Below are 20,917 nucleotides of genomic sequence, written 5' to 3' on the forward strand. Positions count from 1 at the left end.
TTTGCAAATTTGCCTAATCAATTTTAGCCAAAACATCGTAGTGCAATTTAATACTTTTGATCGTTACTTTCACTTTAGCTCTACCAAGCAACTAGTACAGAGGACTTGAGGCCTCCTATCACCTACCTCAAGTGGTGGAACGTTCGCCCCCCCCCCCCCCATGTTTTTCTCTCCTAAGAGAATTTATTGGTATATAGCTGCATATTAAGGTGTCTCCTCAGGCCCCAAAATTTGTAGCGTTGTAGCGTTTTGCCAGCAGCAAACTTTTCCAGCCCCAAATTCAGACTCCGACCGGTTGTAGCCCCGACTACCTCAGCCCGTACCCTGGCGGAGGCGGTCGGAACTACAACCAGTCTAACAAGGGGAGTCTATGAAGTGACATCCTGGGATTGGGTTCATTTTGCTTGTACATGAAGAAGAGACAAATCTAAGGTTGACGTATTTTTTTTTAGCCGCCAACTCCCAACCGTTCTCGAGATATCGATTTTTAAAGTTACGATTTTTGCACGTTTCCGCGCGGAGTTCCGGCAAGTCAACTGAGCGCCGGCAAGCTGCTCGAGGCGCGTTTCCTATCAGCGCTGCAGACCTCATCAACAGTTCCGTGGCCGAGTGGTAGAGTGTTCGCCTACTATTCCATCGATCACGGGTTCGAGTCTCGTTTCGAGCCGTAGCTTTTAGGGTACGCCGCAATGCGTTTTTACAAGTTTTCTTTATTTTTATCACACACCAAGGGGTCCGCCCCCTGGCCGCTACGCGGCCCAACCCCCGGGGCGAAAAGGCCGGCTTCGCGGCAAGCGAAATCATCGAAATCGACCGTTGACGGTTGCAAATTCAGAGTAAGGAAAAAGTCATTAGGAATATTGTGTGGTGGGAAATTTTTATTTGAAACATCATTTTATCATTCAATTAAAATTATTTACCCAGTAACCGTCAACGGTCGATTTCGATGATTTCGCTTGCCGCGAAGCCGGCCTTTTCGCCCCGGGGGTTGGGCCGCGTAGCGGCCAGGGGGCGGACCCCTTGGTGTGTGATAAAAATAAAGAAAACTTGTAAAAACGCATTGCGGCGTACCCTAAAAGCTACGGCTCGTAGCGGGACTCGAACCCGCGATCGATGGAATAGTAGGCGAACACTCTACCACTCGGCCACGGAATAGTTGATAAGGCTGACCGGTCTGCAGCGCTGATAGGAAACGCGCCTCGTGCAGCTTGCCGGCGCTCAGTTGACTTGCCGGAACTCCGCGCGGAAACGTGCAAAAATCGTAACTTTAAAAATCGATATCTCGAGAACGGTTGGGAGTTGGCGGCTAAAAAAAAATACGTCAACCTTAGATTTGTCTCTTCTTCATGTACAAGCAAAATGAACCCAATCCCAGGATGTCACTTCGTAGACTCCCCTTGTAAGTCGTCTCTGCGCGTCCCTTTTTCTGCTCTCGCGCGTCGCGTGTTCGCTCAGTGTTAAAAATGTGAGTATCTTTCTAGAAAGCCACCCTTTTGGGTGGCAACTTAGTGTTTCCCATTCAAGATGTGAGTTGTGGTGACCGGCAGGCCACGAAAGCCAGCCCAACTTCACTTTTTCTTGTTTTTTCAGTCGTCCCTGTGGCGTGAAACATCGCTAGGCGATGTTCCACGTTCCACCCTCATGGGTATCCCCTTCCTTTTTCGTGTTGAGAGTCTCGTTCCAGCTCAACTGGCGCCCAACACTGGGACTTTGTAGCTTTCGTCAAAGCTACTCCCAAAGTTCGAAGGATTCATCCCCGGAAAGTTTCAAGTTGTTCGTCTCTCGGCTAACCTCATGTTCACGGTCAGTCAATGAGGTACCAGTGTTCTTATGTGTGTCTCATCGCAATTAGGGCTAATCCTATTGTGATGTTATTTTTCATTGTGTGTTTTTTTGTCATTCTCGACAGCGTGGCGTGGGTCACTTCTCGATTTAGGCCTAGCGTCCACAAAGCATCAGCCATCAAGTTGATGACGTCCAAGGCGGATAAAGAATGGTGGTCGCATTTCGTACCCTCTGGACGTCACACGGTATCGGGTACATTCGGGTACATGGGCTGGCCGAGGCCGGGGGGCCGACTCAACCTCGGATTGCACGGCAAAACCCGCACCCTCCTGACGTCACAACGCTTCAAGATGGCAGCCAAAATCGAAATGCGACCACCATTCTTTATCCGCCTTGGATGACGTCAGTGCATCGTGAACCGTTGTGACACCCAACCTCAAACAACAGCCTGCAGCTCTGTCGGCTGGCAACCCGCCCAACACGTCTTATCAGCATCTTCCTGTTTTGTTGTTTTGAACTTAACGATCTCGCGTCACTCAATAAAATTGAGTCTCCGTCTCTTATCATTTGAATGAACCAAGAGTTCTTGCTCTGCAAGGTGAGGTTAATTCTATGATCATCCTCAGTGTTTTTCTTCTCGCGTTTTAATCTGTCCTCTTAGTGCTGTGTCGGCCTAGTACTTATATCACAACAAAATTAACAAATGATATAATTTCGCTAAACAAATATCTACATACAATAATCTAAACAACAACTTCACAATAAATAACTTCACAAATTATTTTATAACTTGTCATAAATTTTGAACCTTTGTCTTTCTCATCTTGATCAACGTGTTGGGTGATCTACATCTTCATCATGGGTTAACCTTTCGCCCCAGGAAAAAAGTCGACAGTTTTATCCCAGTTTTGCCCCTTTTCTGGTGAACAACAAAAATTAAGGACGGCAGTTTTTACCCTTTTTCTGAAACAAAAAAAAGTCTGGTCATCTTGTCTGGTCATCCTGTCTGGTCATCTTGTCTGGCTTTCCTGTGCTTACCCGGTTGCGCTGCCGAATGATCTGTCGCTGCTGCACCAATGTCAACCGCCAATCGTCTTGCTTCAACTCATCTAATTCATCTGTCTTGTGTTCCAGATCTCGTGGATCTTCGTTCCCGGATATCTTTAAGTATCCCCTTGTCTGGGTTTTTCCTCTATTGTTTTGATACAACTTAGGTTTGCTTTTAAGTTATCTCTTGTTAAATTTGTATCCCTTTATAAGTATCATGTCCTTTTCTGAAGGATACAACACTAGGAATCGTCACAACAGGCGTGGACAATTCAATCACGTCAATGGTGCTCCACCGCCGTTCAATTTTAATGTTACTCCTAATTTTAGAGTTCCACCGCCTAATTTTAATGCTAGATTTAGTGCGCCAAATCCTTTAAATAACCTAGCCCAAAATGGGCAAGTTGTCTTTCAGCGCCCCATATTTTCAGCACCTCAAAATTTAGGTACCGGTCGAGGTAGAGGGCAACCCACCCTACCGTATCGCCACCCTTCGCTACATTCTGAGTACAGTGGCTCAATCCACTCTCTGCACTCAAACCGTTCTTCCACTCCGGGAATACCTCATTTAACACCCCAAGTAACAATTAACAGTATGCATCCACAGAATTCACACACGCCTTTTCAACAACATGTAACAAATTTTGATAGTAACAATCCACGCCAATCTAATTTTTTGATACCTAGACAGCAGACTGCTAACCCTACTGATGTCCTGGTCTCTAACTTGCTCGATGGCATAAATGAGATGAAGTTAGCTTTTCAGTCTGAAATTGTAGCTCTTCGAAATGAGGTTGCCAACAAACAGTTGTCCCCTGCTTCGATCGTGCCTAGCGCTGATACCGTCCCACCTGCATCGATGGTGCCCAACGCTGTTAGCGCCCCATCTTCATCAAACTTTAATTTAAATGTCACTGCGGATGAACCCACAAATATTAGAATTAAGAAAGAATCTGACTTAGGTAGGAAGTTTGATTTTCGTCCCAAATTTCGCGATTTACCCAAGTACAGTGGTAAAGATGATGATGTGGTAAATCCTAAAGAATTTATCCAAGAAATTGACAATTTTTTCATGGAAGCTGATGCTTCTGAAATTTCGAAGCTTTCAAATGTGTCTCGACAATTGTTAGGAGACGCACGCGTCTGGTTTAGCGCATATAGTAGTGAATTTAAGGATTATCAGGATTTTAAAGATAAGTTTTTGAAACATTTTTGGGGAGAGGAAAGACAGAGCAAAGTTCGTTCTTCTCTTTGTGTTCCGAATCAATATAAGCCTGAAATGGGTAGTATGACTGCCTATTTCTTAAAAAGATTGCACGTTGCCCGTCGTCTGGACGAACGGATCCCTGAAAGATCTCTTATCAGGGATATTGTCGGTCATTTTAATGATGAGGTGAAGTGGGCAGTAACTCACTGCAATGCCACATCAGTGGATACGGTAATTGAAAAGCTTCAAGCGCTGGATGCATTGAATGCCCCAAGCTGTTCTTCTAGTAATACTTCTAAACCTTCTTATCAAAGACCCAATTATCAGAAACCATTTAGCACCAACCTCGTAAGTGCTGATTTTAGCGTTCCGCCTCCTTCAGATGGTCATATCCAGGGAGTTCACCAGCCTTTAAACTCTCAGTGAGCTGGGGAGTCTCTGAGTTCCCTGACACCTCGGCTCAAGTAAATGCTACAAAATGTAAACCATACCCCGATTCACATAACATTGGAGCACTTCAGTCCTTTAATATCTTCGATGTTGAACTTCAAATGTTAAGCCCTATTAAAACTGTAAGATTTTTATTGTTAGCCCCTCCGGACCTCCCCAGTGATTTCCAAGATTCATTTGAATGTGCGTTTGGTGATACCATATCAATATCTTTAAATTGTAAATGTTCTGCTGGTTCTTCAGCTGAACTACTGGAGCGCACTTCCTCTCTGGTAACAAAATGTTTTGATTTTGTCCTAATATATCCATCACTTTATTGGCTGTTCGCTCAATTACAGGTGCCTGTCACAACAATGAGTGTAGTGCAGAAACCCCTGTCAAAGAAACGTCTCAAATCAATTTTTTCCAGTATTTTCTCTGACTCTATTCTGTCCTTTACTGAGAGCAAAACCTTAATCTTCTGTAGTTTTTTGCAAGACCATACTTTAAATTTAGACAACACACTAATTTTTCAGGTCAATCAATATTTCTCTTCCAGAATGGCGGATTTGAAAAATGTTCTTTGGAACTCTGTTTATAAGTGTAAAGTTGCTGATCACAACCATCTTAACAATACCTTGTGTACTTCAGAATTACAGCAGCTAGTGAAAAGAGCTATTCCAAAAATTAGGGATCTCGTTCTGTCAGATGCTTTGGTTAACCATGTTTTAAACGAAACTGAGTCAAATCTACTTGAGAAAAATCACTTTTTGCTCGATGAACCGGAGGAGCCGGTAGTTGAGAAAAAAGCCAACCCAGATAACATCGAACGTTTCAGCAACGTGGAAATCAACGTAGACCTTGAAACATTCCGGGAACGTTTACAATTTCTACGTAGTAATCAACATGGAAGAACAGGGGTGCTCCGAAAACGTCTCACTGGCGACGTAACAGGAACGTGGAAAGGAACGTTGCTCTGTAAACCTAACCTAAAAAGTTAAAATCGCTCTTTCGCCGTTTCGCTGTCTACGTTTCCGGGACGTATAATTCAACGTAGTCCAAAACACGTTGTACTAGAAAAGGCGGCACAGGCAGGACACAGGCCAGGAGCGCCCACTAGGTGGCGCTGCATTTCGCGGCGCAGATTACTCAAAAAGTCTACAGCGCATGCGCAGCCCATGTCGGCACCAACCAAGTTCCTGGAATCAGTCTGATCAGCAAAGGTTGCAACTGTTCGAGAGAGTCCACCATTTGTTATCTTGATATTGGCGTACCAAGTGATTTTCGCAGTTTAATGTTGTGCTTAAAGTGATGCTTATACCTCCGTGTTTTACATACATAAAAGTTCGTTAATTATCTGGTTTGCACTTACTTGTCTGTTTCTAATTCTGTATCTCAAGTCAATGTCCACAATTTTAACCCGTAGACCTCATGTTCTACTCTAAAACTGAAAGTGCTTATTCCTCCTTTAGTACGTACACCTAAATGAAAGTCGTGCCTATGAAGTGAATGATAGTATTTTAATTAATCGTCATTTATCGCAAATAAGTAGATAATTGACGAAATTTTCTAATCGTAAACACGTTAGGAGGGAAAGAGACGCACAAACTGTGAAAAGCCCAAAAATGAATGCCACACTATGTTTTGCGAATAAAATGGATTCTAATGTTACTGCACGTCCGTGCAATGTAGTCACTGCCACGTCCCTGCAATGTAGACACTGCAACGTTCCTGCGACGTGGACACTGAAACGTTCCTGTAAACGTTGTCGCTGACAACGTTTACACGGCAACGTTCCGGAAACGGTACTTAATACATGGACATCCACGTAGAATTACATGTTCCGGTACACGTTGCTTTCCACGTGGAAGGTTTCACGAGAAACGTGGAATTCTACGTTGTTGTCAACGTTGAAATTGTTATCTGGGAAGTCACCTTATGTTGAGTGTACAATAGGAAACCAGGTAATAAATTGATTGCTGGACACTGGTAGCGAATTAACAATTTTTAGTTTAAGTCTATTCCAAGAACTTCAAGGTAAATCAAACAATAGCTTGCCAACTTTGCCTGTTAATCTGACTGTTAAGGGTGTAACGGGGCAGCGCTCTCGTAAAGCGACTCTCCAAACTTTTGTAGATATTAAGCTGGGAGACTCAGTGTTTCCGTCCCCTATTCTTGTTATACCTGACATAAATATTCCGTTCATTATCGGTACTGATTTTTGTCAAAGATTTGATGCAACAATCGATTATAACACAAAATGTTTTACCCTGCTTGATGGCCAAATTTCTGTTCCATGGACAAATTTTGAGTCTGGCTCGGGGGGGATTTCAGTCAACGCTTGTACGCTTGGAAGCAAAATTAAAGTCACAGTTTATTCTGACAGCCATGGGAAACAGATCTATCCTCTCCTAAAGCCTCTTTTAGGAGAAAATATTGATTTAACGGTCAAGTCACAATCCGGTGCAACATTCAACACAGTAGTAGAGTCTGCTAAGTCAGCACTCGAAGAGTCAACGGATGGAGAATCCTTGGTAGTAATCTTAGCTGGCAGCAATGATTTTTCTTGCAGCAACACTATAAATGATGTAAAATCTGGCCTCAATTTAGCACCACTTCTTAAAACAAAAAACCAGCTGCTTATTTGTGAAATTTTTCCCAGACATGACATTAAAACGGATCGTCCTCTTAGTACTCCTGTTAATCTTTTTCTAAGAAATCAGCTAGGACATAAGCCCAATGCTCATTTCTTAAAATCTATTGGTGCCTTGCAACGGAAAACTCACTTTACTACTCATGGGCAACATCTCAATGACTCTGGAAGGCAAGTGTTTGCCAATCTTCTTGCTGATAGTATAAATAAAATCTTCAATACCTCTTGTGCAAAAATTTTTGAAACAACCCAAGTTTACTGTCCCACCATAACTAGTATTGACTCTTTTTCCACACTATTGACGGAAAATGAGAATCAGACTGAGCCTGATTTTGACCATAGTATGCCGCCCCCGAGCCTAACCCCAACAAATCCAACATCCAAAGACCTAACATTAGATGATATTATGTGTAAGTTGTCCCAAGTACAGTTGACAGCAGATCAACGACTTTCATTAGTACAACTCCTCGTTGAATTTAAAGAAATTTTTTCAGATAATCCTGGTGTATGTAACTCTTTTGTCGCCAAACTGCGGACCCAAAAGGCCAGCAAACCGTTTGTTAAAAGGTCATATCCAATTCCAGTTGCGCACCGTGCGGCAGTTCGTACTGAGATAGACCGGATGTTAAAATTAGGGATCATAGAAACATCCAGCTCCCCTTATTCTAACCCTTTAGTCCCTGTGATAAAACGTGACAAATCTGTACGCCTTTGCCTAGATGCCAGAACACTCAATGCCCGCCTTATTTCTGACTCTGAGGCTCCTGAAAAAGTTGATTCCTTATTATCTCGCTTTGACTCTCCATCTTTTATTAGCGCAATAGACTTTTCGGCTAGCTTTATGCAAATTCCGCTAGACCCCGAAAGTAGGGATCTCACTAGTTTTAACTTCGAAGGCCGAAACTTCAGATTTACTAGAGTCCCATTTGGACTGAATGTCAGCATGCAACTCTTCATCAAAGCCACTGATCAAATCTTTGGACCAGAGACTGAAGCGTTTCTTTATAAATTTGTCGATGATTTTCTCATCATAAGTTCATCCTGGGATGACCATCTATCCCATTTGAGAACTGTTTTCTCCTCTATCAGGAAAGCAGGTATGACTTTGAAATTCAAAAAATGTTTTTTTATCCAGGAAGAAGTCGAATACCTTGGTTTTATTCTATCAAAGTCTGGTCTAAAAAAGAACCCCGAAAAGGTTAAAGCCATAATCGAATTCCCCACCCCTAAAAACAAAAAACGCCTCCAATCATTCATAGGTCTAATAAATTTTTATCGTAAATTTCATTTTGAACACTCGGAACTTTTGAAACCTCTTTTTGACCTACTTCATAAGGACGTCCCTTTTGTGTGGACTGCCAAGGAAGAATCGGCATTCAATAGAATTAAATCCACTTTTTCACAATCTGTCCTGCTGGCGTATCCCAATCCATCCAAGCCGTACTATCTGAACACGGACTGCTCAAGCACCGCTTTAGCTGGAGAGCTGTATCAACTCGACGATGACGGGAATCGCTGCCCAATTTACTTTTATAGTCGTGTCTTGTCTCCTGCAGAAAAGAATTATACGACAACTGAGCAGGAACTGTTAGCTATTTTAACTTGTTGCCTAAAGTTTAGACAAATTATTCTTGGTCACAAAATATTTGTTGAGACTGACCATCAAGCCCTTACTTTTTTCCGTCAGGCTACACTCACTTCAGGGAGACTCACCCGCTGGTCTCTACTCTTACAAGAATACGATCTTGAAATCAGTCATGTAAAAGGAATTAATAATACTGCTGCAGACACTCTTTCGCGATTTCCCCCTGAGTTCGATCAGCTCCAACCTGAATCTAACGAAATAAATGTATACTTGTCGAAAATTTATAGTCCAGATATGTCCTCTAAGTTGCTCCAAAAAATTCCTGAATTTACTGCGAAAGACCCATTCTGCACCAAAATACTCAAACGTCTGGAAGCAGGCGACCCTGTGACAACGAAACTGTACTTTCTAAGTGATGATAAATGTCTATTTTTTCGAAAACCACGCTCAACTAAAATCTTATTTTGTTGCCCTGCCAATCTTGAACTAGAGTTGATACGTTTGACCCATGAATATTTGGGCCACTTAGGTACTAATAAGGTCCACCACTACTTGAAAGACTCAGTAATTTTTCCAAATATGCGGCGGAAAGTCAATTTATTTGTCACGTCTTGTCTGGATTGCCTCCAGAGTAAACCATTAAATAAGAAACTTGTTCCAAACCCAATTCCAGTTTTAGCCTTCGCTCCTCTTGAGCTGCTAGCAGTAGACCTTTACGGCCCATTGCCGAGAGCTTTTGGTCTTTATCAATATATCTTAGTTGCATATGATGTATTTTCAAAATTTGTTAAATTAATTCCTCTGAGAAAAGCCTCAGGACCAGTAGTAACTAGAAACTTCATTTCAAAATTTGTAGAAATTTTAGGCAAACCAGAACAAGTAATTTCTGATCATGGCCCTTGCTTCAAGTCTAAAATATGGGACTCAACCCTTAAAGCCCATTTGATTAAGCCCAAGCATATTTCAGCTTACCATCCCCAGAGCAATCCAGCAGAAACGGTAATGAAGAGATTAGGAAACTTCTTTAGAGTATACTGCCACCAAAACCACAGAAATTGGGTTAATTATCTTTCTTTTTTTGAAAATTGTCTAAATAATAGTGTTAGCGAGAGCACAAATTTCACCCCTATCGAGATCTTTAGTGGCTCTCCTCCTTCGAATTTCCTTCAGAGCTTTCTTTCTTTCCCGCCCACTCCTCAACTTAGTGCCCAGGAGAAAATTACACTGGTCCAAGAAAACCTAGCCAAGAATGCCCTTAAAAGGAGCCAAAGAATCAAACCCAACTCAATTTTCCACTTTAAACAAGGAGACAAGGTCTTAGTTAGATCTCACCACCTATCAAATGCACTGTATGGAGAGACAAAAAAGTTTTTTAGACTCTATGAGGGACCTTTTGTCCTGGGAAAATCGGTTGGAAAGAATGCCTTTGAGGTAAAGGACTTGGAGTCGGGAGCCGTTAAGAGTGTTTATAATGTGATCTACTTTCGTCCTTTGGTAGAACAAAATTAATCTACCCCAGAATAAATTTACATGTACTTCCAGGGGCAAATATTGTAATTTTCCTTGCCTGCTCTCCCCAAACTTGTTAACCCACCTTGCCATTTAGGCAAAACCACACCCAAGTGTCCTCAAGGTGTGAATCAAAATTTTTTTTTTTCCATTTTTTTTATTGGGGAAGGGGGTTAAATACGTAACAAACCCCTTCTCCCAAAAAATGAAAATTAGCTTTGTATCTTGTTTTCAGAAATTCTAAGTGCCTACTTAATGATTCCATTCAACTTTTTCTATGTATTTTGTATCATGTATTTTTGCATTTTTTTTCTCTTTCTAGTAGAACAGGAACAACAATAACTCGTCCATAAATAAAATTCAAAACAGTGTTAGCACTGATCCAAATATTTCCAGAAATTACCAAGTGAACTGTTATCTTGTTATCATGTGTTGTTTCTAGTCTACAGTTAGTACCTGGATCTGTAATAGGAGATCCCTGTTGTGTTTATAATTCTCTGTCATGTGTTGTATTTATGTTCATGTGTATTATTTTATATTTTTTTCTCTCTCTCTTTGTCAAAACATGTTCCCCTCATGGCTGACCTGAACTTTAAGCCTACTTACCATTATCCATCTGTAGTCTCAGCTTCATAATTTGCAATTGATATTTTTTGTCTCATACGGTTCGAGGAGGTTCCTGGAGAGAAATATCAAACCTATACTTATCTGGCCAATACAGGTATCAACTAAATTACATATTCCCCTTAGTATGAAAACAGAATGAATGATGTTGCCACTGAAATAAATTAAATTGTGTTTTGTTTTCTATTTTTTATGTGTGACTCTTTTTTTGTATGAGAGAGGTGGGGTCTCAGGTCAACAACTTTTTCCAATAACATGTATCTACATTACTCAATCCATGCGAATTAACTTGAAACTTTCCACCCAACTTTACAGTCATGCTGTTCTCTATCCTTAAAGTAATTAATATTGTAGTTTTCAGTGCATAAGCGAGTCAGCGCCTTTTGTCTCATAAGGATGAGGAGGTCCATGGAGAGAGGTAGCAACCCACAGCGAACCCCGGCTATGGGCGACTTAAGTAGTTTCAGTCTGTTATCACAGTAATCTTACTGTTTTACAGTTCCTCATCAGCCCATTGGCTCATACGACTCGAGGAGGAGTCCGGAGCTGGGCTTAGCCATAGTAAAAAGTCGTTAAATTCCTACAGTTTCAGTGAAGTTCCTCCGAACAGTCACTCAAGACTTCTTTGTCAGAAATTGAACAGTGTCATTGTAAAGTTGGTACAAAATAATTACTATGTAAACTTATGACTATGAGTATTGTGCCACAACTCACAAATTTTGTTTCTGTTGTTGTCTCTTATGTTTTAATTTTGTATTTTCATATCTGTATAAATTTATGAAACATGAATAAAGGCCCTAGCGAAAAAATTTTAGCTAGTGTCGGGCATAACCACTCACTAAGGTTTCGTTAAACAACTCTAAAGCAGAAGCTAAACGGCAAAATAGCAAACCCCTTGCTCACGAGTCAATTTTTCTTCACGCACTTTTTTTTTATTGGGGATTCGGTTCACCCTGACACTCCTTTCGTGCATGTCAGAGTGACCGGGGGGTTGTTGTAGCGTTTTGCCGGCAGCAAACTTTTCCAGCCCCAAATTCAGACTCCGACCGGTTGTAGCCCCGACTACCTCAGCCCGTACCCTGGCGGAGGCGGTCGGAACTACAACCAGTCTAAGTCGTCTCTGCGCGTCCCTTTTTCTGCTCTCGCGCGTCGCGTGTTCGCTCAGTGTTAAAAATGTGAGTATCTTTCTAGAAAGCCACCCTTTTGGGTGGCAACTTAGTGTTTCCCATTCAAGATGTGAGTTGTGGTGACCGGCAGGCCACGAAAGCCAGCCCAACTTCACTTTTTCTTGTTTTTTCAGTCGTCCCTGTGGCGTGAAACATCGCTAGGCGATGTTCCACCCTCATGGGTATCCCCTTCCTTTTTCGTGTTGAGAGTCTCGTTCCAGCTCAGCGTTTCATCACATCTGCTCTTAAAAAGAAAAAGAAAAGAAAATTAAACTTCATAGTGAAATGTACCTACACCGTTTGCAATCGACTCGGGCTTTAACTCCTTCATTCGAATTCAACGCATCCGGTGTTGTGTCTGCACAAATCAAATTTTTCAAAAATTTTGAAGTCATTATTTCTGACACAGAAATAAAATAAGATGGTAAACGGAACGAGAAAAAAAGAAGATACTCGACAGGTACTCGAAACTACACCCTTGTTGTCTTCCCCCAAACGTCGAAAACAAATTCTTGAGCGTTCAAGGGCGCTGGTCGTTGGTACCGAAGGATTTAATGAAGCGCGCGGCTGAGTTTCTCAGCGTTTCGAAGTCTCCTCTCCACAGATTTCACACACGAGTGATTCGACCACGTCGCTAATGCGCGAATTTCAAGTCGTTCAAAAGATATTGTCGTTAAAATTCAATTAATTATTCATAATATTCACCATCGATCGCTGGGGGTAGACGCCTGCTAAATTTATCTCAGCCAATGGTGGAGAGGCTCATCCAGGTCAGATTTGACACCATCCCCCTAACTATTCGCCCCGAGCTGCGATCAAAATCAATCTTATGAACACGAGTTATCGTCTTATCATAATTTCACGCCTCCGCTAGGTACTTTACCCGAATCGATTATTTTCTTGCTGTCGTCAGCACCTGCTGTGGATTTTGAATATAGATGGTGCGACTGGAAAAAACTACCTGCCTCGATTCATGGCATCGTATATGGGTCACAGTTGCACTGGTCACATACTTTAGTTTCGATAAATAAATTATACGATTAGTAGAAAAACACGTCTGATCCGGCCGAATCCGTTATTTCTGCGTTCAATATTAACAACAATTTCGCTCCTTAAAAATCACGATGTATGATGTCATTCATCGCGATGACACTTACTAATTACTCTATGAGGCGTGCAAATTCAAAACTTGCGGTAAGATTGAACTACCAGGTGCTGCTTAGATTGTGCATGGTGTTCCTCACCAAGAGTCAACATTCCTTCGTTCATGGACTTTTTACCGGGAATTTGCATAGGAGAAAGATATTTGAAGACGGACTTTGAAGGGGAGCCCGATGCGACAGAGTCTCCCCTTCAACTGGACAAATAGGCAAAAAATAGGTCCTACGAGTCGAAATAGTCGTTTCATCAAAATTGCACGTTCGAGCCTTCACGCCGCGAAATTCTCGCTCTTAATTGAAAATCGGAAAAGAAATCAGTATTGCAACAGAATATGTTCGGTATCTAGATGTTTCTTCACTTCCTGTATTGATTCACTTCAATAAATGATCCCGATACGATTCAAATCCATCGCCAAGGCGTGGAGCTACCACTACGCAAGGAATCAAGTTAGGTTACGTTAGGTCACGCAACTAAATCAACTTCGCGGGAACGCGGGAGGTATCGCACAGAAATGAAGGCGCGCGGCGCGCCACTGCTAAGTCGCGCAGATTTCCTCTGCAGCTGCAATTATAACAGGGGTTTCAAGTTTCTCTCCTTTTCTCTTTGGTACACAGTGCACTGTGTACGAACAGCAAATCATTGGCTATATACAGTTGACTTTGCAAATCTCCATTCATTTTTAATTTTTTTAAAAGGAAACCAACAGACAGTTTTTCTTGGAAGTTATGCTTTTCTGAATTGTATATATTCACAAAGAAATTTAGGCGGAGTACGGCAGATAGGTACTTCGGGCTTCGGGGGAGGGGGCATTTAGGGTTGAAGCATTTTATGTTAGTGTCGTCACTGTGAGAGCTGCATTACTATGCGATTTAAAAATTTCCTTCCCTGCACTCTATCCTCGGTCATCATTCTGAATCTTTTTTCTTCTTTTATCTAAAAAAAAAAAAAAAAAAAAAAAAAAAAAAAAAAAAAAAAATTAAAAAAAAAGTGTTTAAATACACTTGTTACTTAGTTCGAAATCTGAAGGAAAAGAGCAGAAGTAGATTTGAAAATGACAGAATCCGCTGCTCTCAATTAGGAAATCACAGTGACTTTTTACTGCTATAGTGATTGTGCGCGGACTTAATTCTGCAAAGATGATAGTTTATGGTCTTATCGTGAAAAAAAAGAAAAAAAGAGTAGAGATCTGTAGACGTTGCAACAAATATTCGCACTTTTCAACTTTAGCCATCGAATCAGCTACTTAGTTTTACGTCTGTTATGGTAATATTGGTTTAATCTACGCTTTACGACGTAACATTTTCACTCTTCATTGAAAATCGCCAAAGAAATTAGTAATGCAGCTAAATGTGGGCGGTATCTACATGTTTCCTCACTGCCGGTCTTGATTCAATTTATAAACGAACCCGATCTGATTCAAATGTGTTGCAAAGGCGTGGAACTCTCGCAGTGGGCGCCAGTTAGGTTAGATTAGGTCACGCAACTATATCAACTTCGCGGTAATGCAGGAAGTGTCGCACGGAAATGAAGGCGCGCCACATCACCGTGTGTTAAGTCGTGCGGATTGCTTACGAGTCTCACGTTCTACCGAATGCGAGACATGTAACCTGCGATTTCTTATTGATGGTTCTGGCCTTTTTTGCGTTTAACTTTTGTAGGAGGCATATTTCTGATGAAAATTGGTTTCAAAATTAATTGCGAAACTTTCAGCCTAATCAGAGTTATTTTACCAAAATTTCATGTGAAAGTTCTCTTAATAGTTTCCTCAAGGGAGGATACAAGTAAAACAAGGATGGAAATTTTGAAAAATTGAGAGCGAGACACACCGTATAATATAACTGCAAAGTGAGATGTTTCTTGTAGACCTGAATCAAATATTTTTGTGAAGTGATCAGAATTTATTGTGTGCTTAGATAATGATATGGAAGAACTTATTCAAGAGGTAATCAAAGCTAGCAATAGAGGTGTATCGGCTTCCAAAAATGCTACCGGTGGACCTAACTGGAGCCTTGGCCAGTCACTATTTTTTTCCTGCACGCTCATCACTACAATCGGTAAGTTTCTCGAATCTTTCCTCCAAAAAGGGGTGAAAAAAAAAAACAAAAACGAACTGATAAAATTTTGAAAAACCTTTCCAACGTAAAGTCATCAAACGCCAGATCTCATGCAGTGGCGGCACTCATAAACAGAGATTCCCAAGTAGCAGTGATCGTGATGAATAGCGATTTTGTCGGTAGGTTATCGCGATTACATAGGTAGCAATATATCGAGATACTATCGCATTAAATATTGCGATATATGGCGATTAAATCACTACACATCTTCATTTTTGGTTCGATAAAATCGTGATCAATTTTCGTCGATAAAATTGAGATTAAAGCGCCATTTATCGTGATTTTTATTTAAAAAATATTTCGATAAATTGTCGGGCGATAAAAGCGCGATTATATCGCGATAAGATCGAGAATAATCGCTCAGATGTTGATGATCCTGGCGATTTAATCGCCGATAAAATCGCAATATATTGCGATTTTTCCGTTGAGAAATGCTACTTGGGTTTTTGTATGAGAAATTTTAGCAACACCCTCGCTATTTCGATTTTGACCTTAGCACAAATGTGCACGTGTTATGGTTTCGAATTCGAGCCGTCGACAGCATTCAGAAGAAGGAGGATACAATTGAATTAATGAACATAAGTGCGCTCTAGAACATTTCCAACCCCATCATCACAATTGTGGCGCCTTGAAGGACTCATAGCCACACTTCCCATCGATGTTTCATCAATCAGTCATATCTTTTCTCCTATCGCTCTTGTCTGATACGTAAAGTAATTAAAATCAGTAAGGCGAGTGGTGAAAGCTACACGCCCATATCCCTTCTGAAGTGGCGCCGACGTGGTGCTTGGTGTGTAACGGTTTAATCAAATTATGATTTCAATGATAAGATAAGAAAAATAAAGATTGACTAACCCAAATTTTCACCGTTAAAAAATCAACCAGAGCGGAATGGAAATATTTAAATTGTTATTGTCGAAAATCAATCACTGGTTTCTGTACGACGCGTGGAAATGCGGCAACACTTGAGAGGTATATGGGGTTGGTTCTGTGGTGTGGATAAAATGCCTGAGGGGCGCACAGGTAAGGCAGGCGTTTCACCTGCTGATGCGCTAAAAAGAAACCTTTTATTTCTCTCTCGTCGCACATGGGGTCAGTGCTAAATTATGGGTGGATATTAGTTCATTCCACGCTTAAAAATCCAGTCACTGGCACAGGACCCGAGAGGCCATACCATCCTAGGAATAAAAATATTGTAGCAGTGAATCAGAATGGGCCTTTTTTCAAGGCTCCTGTGGAAATGAAATTGCCGGATCAATTTGCTAAGTTGTTAAAGTTCTCTCAGAATAAAGACGGGATAGTAACAGAGCCCGTACCTATAGAAATGAAACTCTAAATTCATCATAGAGAACGAATGGAGAAAATAATATAATGAAATGAAAAGAGTTCTGAAGTAAGTAGAGGCGCAGCCTTAGACGGGCGTGCTGGGGCAGCCTTAGACGGGCGTGCCAGTGGAAGAAAACAGCCTTAGACAGGCGTGCCCTTTAAAGCATAGAGAAAGCAGCCTTAAACGGGCGTGCTAGAGCAACCTTAGACGGGCGTGCTCGTTGTGAGTGCTTTGGACGAGAAATAGCAACTGAACTGAAAGTGGCTCCTGCCGCGGTATTTATAAGGGTGGTTACATAATCATAAAAGGTGGCGTGATGTGATTGCATAATCGGTGATAACTGGCCTGGCAGTTACGCAACTGGTTATACAACCGCTTATCATGCCCCGGCCTGATTATGCAACCATTAAGTGAAATAATAAAATCTTTAAATCCTTGGCGTGTCGAATGCCAGGAAACAAATAAACTAGAAATTTAAAAGAAACTACGAATCCCTTAATTTGCATGCCCAGCTTGGGCGAAATAAACACAAAATTGACTCTTGTCCCATTCAAGCAGAATTAGGTACGGATTTTGCAAACTTACCGGCAAGATTGAAAAAATATTATTTTTGATATATGGAAGGGAGGTGTAGGTAGAATATGAGCACAATATTACAAAGCAACTTGGAAGAAAAGATACAGCTCGAGTTTGAAAATAATGCGGAAGACATATTGATGACCATCACGAGGAAATGTGGTTGCAACGTTGCAAATTGTATTCATATGTAATTTTTTACAATTATTGTTTTAAAATATTGAAGGAATATTGTTTCTCACCAACTGTAAGAGCCCCCCCCCCCGTGTGTCCCTCTGTATTGAGATTTTCGGCTTTATGCTGATTTTTAACGCAGGTTGGGTAAAAACTTCCAATATTGTTTCTCTTCAATTGCAAGGTTAAACAAGTTGGATTTTGCAATCGCTAGCGATAGCAATATTCGTCATGGGAACGTTAGCTTCTGGGATATGAAAATGTTAAGGTACAGTTCGTTTGTAGTATCTTCTGAATTGAAGGGGCTATGTAATTTTGTGTTGACATCTCTTTTTTAACATTTTTAATTATTTTCTTTGCATACAAGAAAGCTGCTATGTACCAATTATTTATTTTCGTTGGATTATATGGTTTTCGGAAGTTAACGCATTTAAGTTTCAGGTTCGCTTTTTCGGCGTAAAGTGTACATAAGGTGTCCCAAAAGCACCGGGACTTGTTCTGTAACTTCGAAAGTAAGATAGATACAGACATGATCTTGATTTCATTTTAAAAATCAACTCAATACCTATCGATTAAAACCAAGATCAGCCCAATCGGATAAAAATTGACCGAGTTATGGCAATTTGAAATCAGCGAGGAAAGTTTACGCCTACGGTTTTTAAGGAAGATTCTTCATCGCCGTAAATCGAAAAGTCGGCCGATAAAGTGATGCTTATTGTGTTTTTTTATTTTCGAGGTGTCATTTATCAACATTTTGTACCATCAAACACAACAGTTGACAGTGCGTATTATTGCAAAGTACTAAAGGAGTTGAGAATGCACATTTCCGGAAACGGTCGGACTTGAAAGCTTCGTGGATACTCCATCAAGACAATGCGTGGCCTCACACATCGAGCTTAACACGTGAATTTATGAGTAAAATGGAGTTGAAACAATCCCTCATCCCCCTTATAGCCCTGACTTGGCTCCATGTGATTTTTGGATGTTTCCTGCGCTTAAAAAGGAGCTTCGCGACGAAGATTCGTATCGAAGACAAAAATCCAGAATGCAATTCAAAACTTCTTCAACTCCATCCCAGAGGAAGAATTCAGGAAAACAATGTTGGATAAGTGGCAAGAGCGCATGAAAAAGTGCATCCGGTTTGATGGACGGTACTTTGAAAAGCAAAAGGAAGTTATGGAAGATTCGGATGAAAGTGGATACGAATATTAACTTTTTGAATCCTGGTAAGCGAAAAATCTTCCTAAAAACCGTAGGGGTAAACTTTCCTCACTAATTTCAAATTTTCATAACTCGGTCAATTTTTATTCGATTGAGCTGATCTTGGTTTTAATCGATAGGTATTGAGTTAATCTTTAAATGAGACCAAAATCATGTCTGCATCTATCTTACTTTTGAAGTTACAGAACCAGTCCCGGTACTTTTGGGACACCCTACGTATGATATTTTTACTCTACACATATGCCCGAATACGCATCATAAGGGACCTATGTGCTTCCTAAGTTGCCAAGTATTAATTATTGTTAGATTATTGGTCTAAAACATTCAATACAACCAGTAAAAATTAGCTGTCCTCTACGAGATTCGAACCCCCGCTCCCACAAAAAGTGACTCTCTCCCAGAATCAGAACGGGCTTATAGTTAACTGAGCTATCTCACAGCTCGGAAATGGGAGGAGAAAAAGAGAACAGTTAATGATCTCGGACGCTGAGCGGGCTTCACAAAAGACGTCCTTGAGATTTCAACGGTTCGGCCACTGGCGTGATAAGAGACAAATGGATCAAGCGCATTACTCTGTGAGACATTGTTTACCTATGCGGTCATGTGTCACAAGGTTCATGTCAAATGCATTTGCGATCGCGGCAGTAAACTGGGCAATATTTCTGTATTCATGGATTAAATCCATCAATCGAGTTCTGATTTTGGCTCATATATCCGTAACGGGTCCTCCAGAGCAATTTTCCACCTTGTACGATGGTTATTATTTCTTTACATCTATGTTTCAAATTTGAGGTGGGATAATGGCGGCTTCTCAAGAGCAACGAGGTAGGCGATCTTTTGCACCAACGAACAGAAAACTGATGGCGAAAAATAGCCAATGAAAACCTCCAAAAAAAAGAATTTGCCTAAAAACGGAACTTCGTGTTCTGCGCAGATTTACCAGTCAGACACGACATCTCGAGGTGGAAAAAAACTCGCTGAAAGCGAATTTTAGAAATCAACACAACTTGACGTAGAGACATGATTGGCTAAAAAATACAACGGTTTTTGATACATCGGAAAATCAACCAAAAATCGGAGACTGGGCGAAACGCTCAAGGTCGCAGAGGTATAGGGAATCCCATTGCGAAAGCAACGGAACGATTGTAATATCATGGGGAACTCCGTTCCCATGACAATATATATTTTTTTGTATCGTTTTGACCGCCCCCGCTCCACATAGAAGCCATATTTCCGCCTCTTGTGTCGCCAAGAATTACTGTTACCGGCGCGGATTCTCCTTCAGCTACTGCGAAGTCGAACCCTTAATGAGGGTCCTCAGAGGTTCGCTCGTGACAATGAAAAGACCTTGGATTATAATTCGCAAATTTAAAGATATCGAGGTCGCAGAGATTATATTCTGCGTCTATTGCCAAAAATGTATTAAAATCGGTCCGTCAGATAAGTATCTAGAAAACTACAGCAAAACTAATAATAATTTGGGGATTCAGAGACACTGACAGATCCAGAAAATTGGCAACATTGTTTTTCTCCATTTAAAGTTTAAACCTATGGAAATGTATCGATTCTCGGAGGAACCAGGTGCTCCGACAAGAATCGATTATTTAACATAGATTTAAATGGAAGGAATCCGATGTTGCCAAATTGCTGGATCCGCCTCTCAGAGAGCTTAAAATAATGGCATGATCAGGTGAAACTTTTCCCTTCCGAATCAACAAATAAAATTTTGCTGTACCTGATCATCAGAATATTTGAGCAGGAATACAATTCTTCGAAGTCGTAACCAGGTAGATAGTTTGTGCACAAAATTGAACCACTGAGCGTCGCTCACTCCACCTGATCCAGGTTGAGCATTGTTCAGCTCTGTTTTCCTGCCCTCGACCAGAAGTGTCAGTTTTCAGGCTACTTCTCGAATTTTCGATGATGACTAGCCCAAAAAATACATCCCTGCGTTTGTGTCAGAACGGCTTCCATGTATTTTTCAGTTGGGGTGTTTTTGTCGAATTCTCTAGGAAAAAGTATGACTCGTGACCTCCGTAATTGAAAAACGGGTCATTACGAACATATCGACGGCGTAAGTCCGCAATCACATATCTCGTTTGTGGTGTCTGAAAAATCTCCGTCTCTACATTTTCTTTTAAAGGAGAACAAATTGACATCATTCCTTGAAGTTTTTGCAGACAGAGAAGAAAAATCACGGCAGTTTTAAGGAATTGCCGTTGAGTAATTTTCCGTTTAAAAAATAAAGTATGACAGGAAGTATGCGACGTCGCAAACCGAGTTATGTGAATGCCGACTTACACCCGGTGTAAGTCGATATGTGCATTGAAGCGATGTAA

The 20,917-nt window shown here is 41.1% G+C and overlaps 1 protein-coding gene across 1 annotated transcript in view; it reads left to right on the plus strand.

Annotated features, from left to right (window-relative positions):
- The window catches only part of LOC109034408 (potassium channel subfamily K member 1), a 128,119-nt gene that overhangs the window by 83,983 nt on the left and 23,219 nt on the right, over positions 1-20,917 (plus strand). The window contains exon 3 of the mRNA XM_072299420.1: positions 15,080-15,220. Within this exon, the coding sequence (XP_072155521.1) occupies positions 15,080-15,220 (141 nt within the window). The remainder of the gene's footprint in view (positions 1-15,079; positions 15,221-20,917) is intronic.

Source organism: Bemisia tabaci, chromosome 4 (genome assembly GCF_918797505.1).
Source record: "Bemisia tabaci chromosome 4, PGI_BMITA_v3".
In the NCBI taxonomy this organism is placed as follows: domain Eukaryota; kingdom Metazoa; phylum Arthropoda; class Insecta; order Hemiptera; family Aleyrodidae; genus Bemisia; species Bemisia tabaci.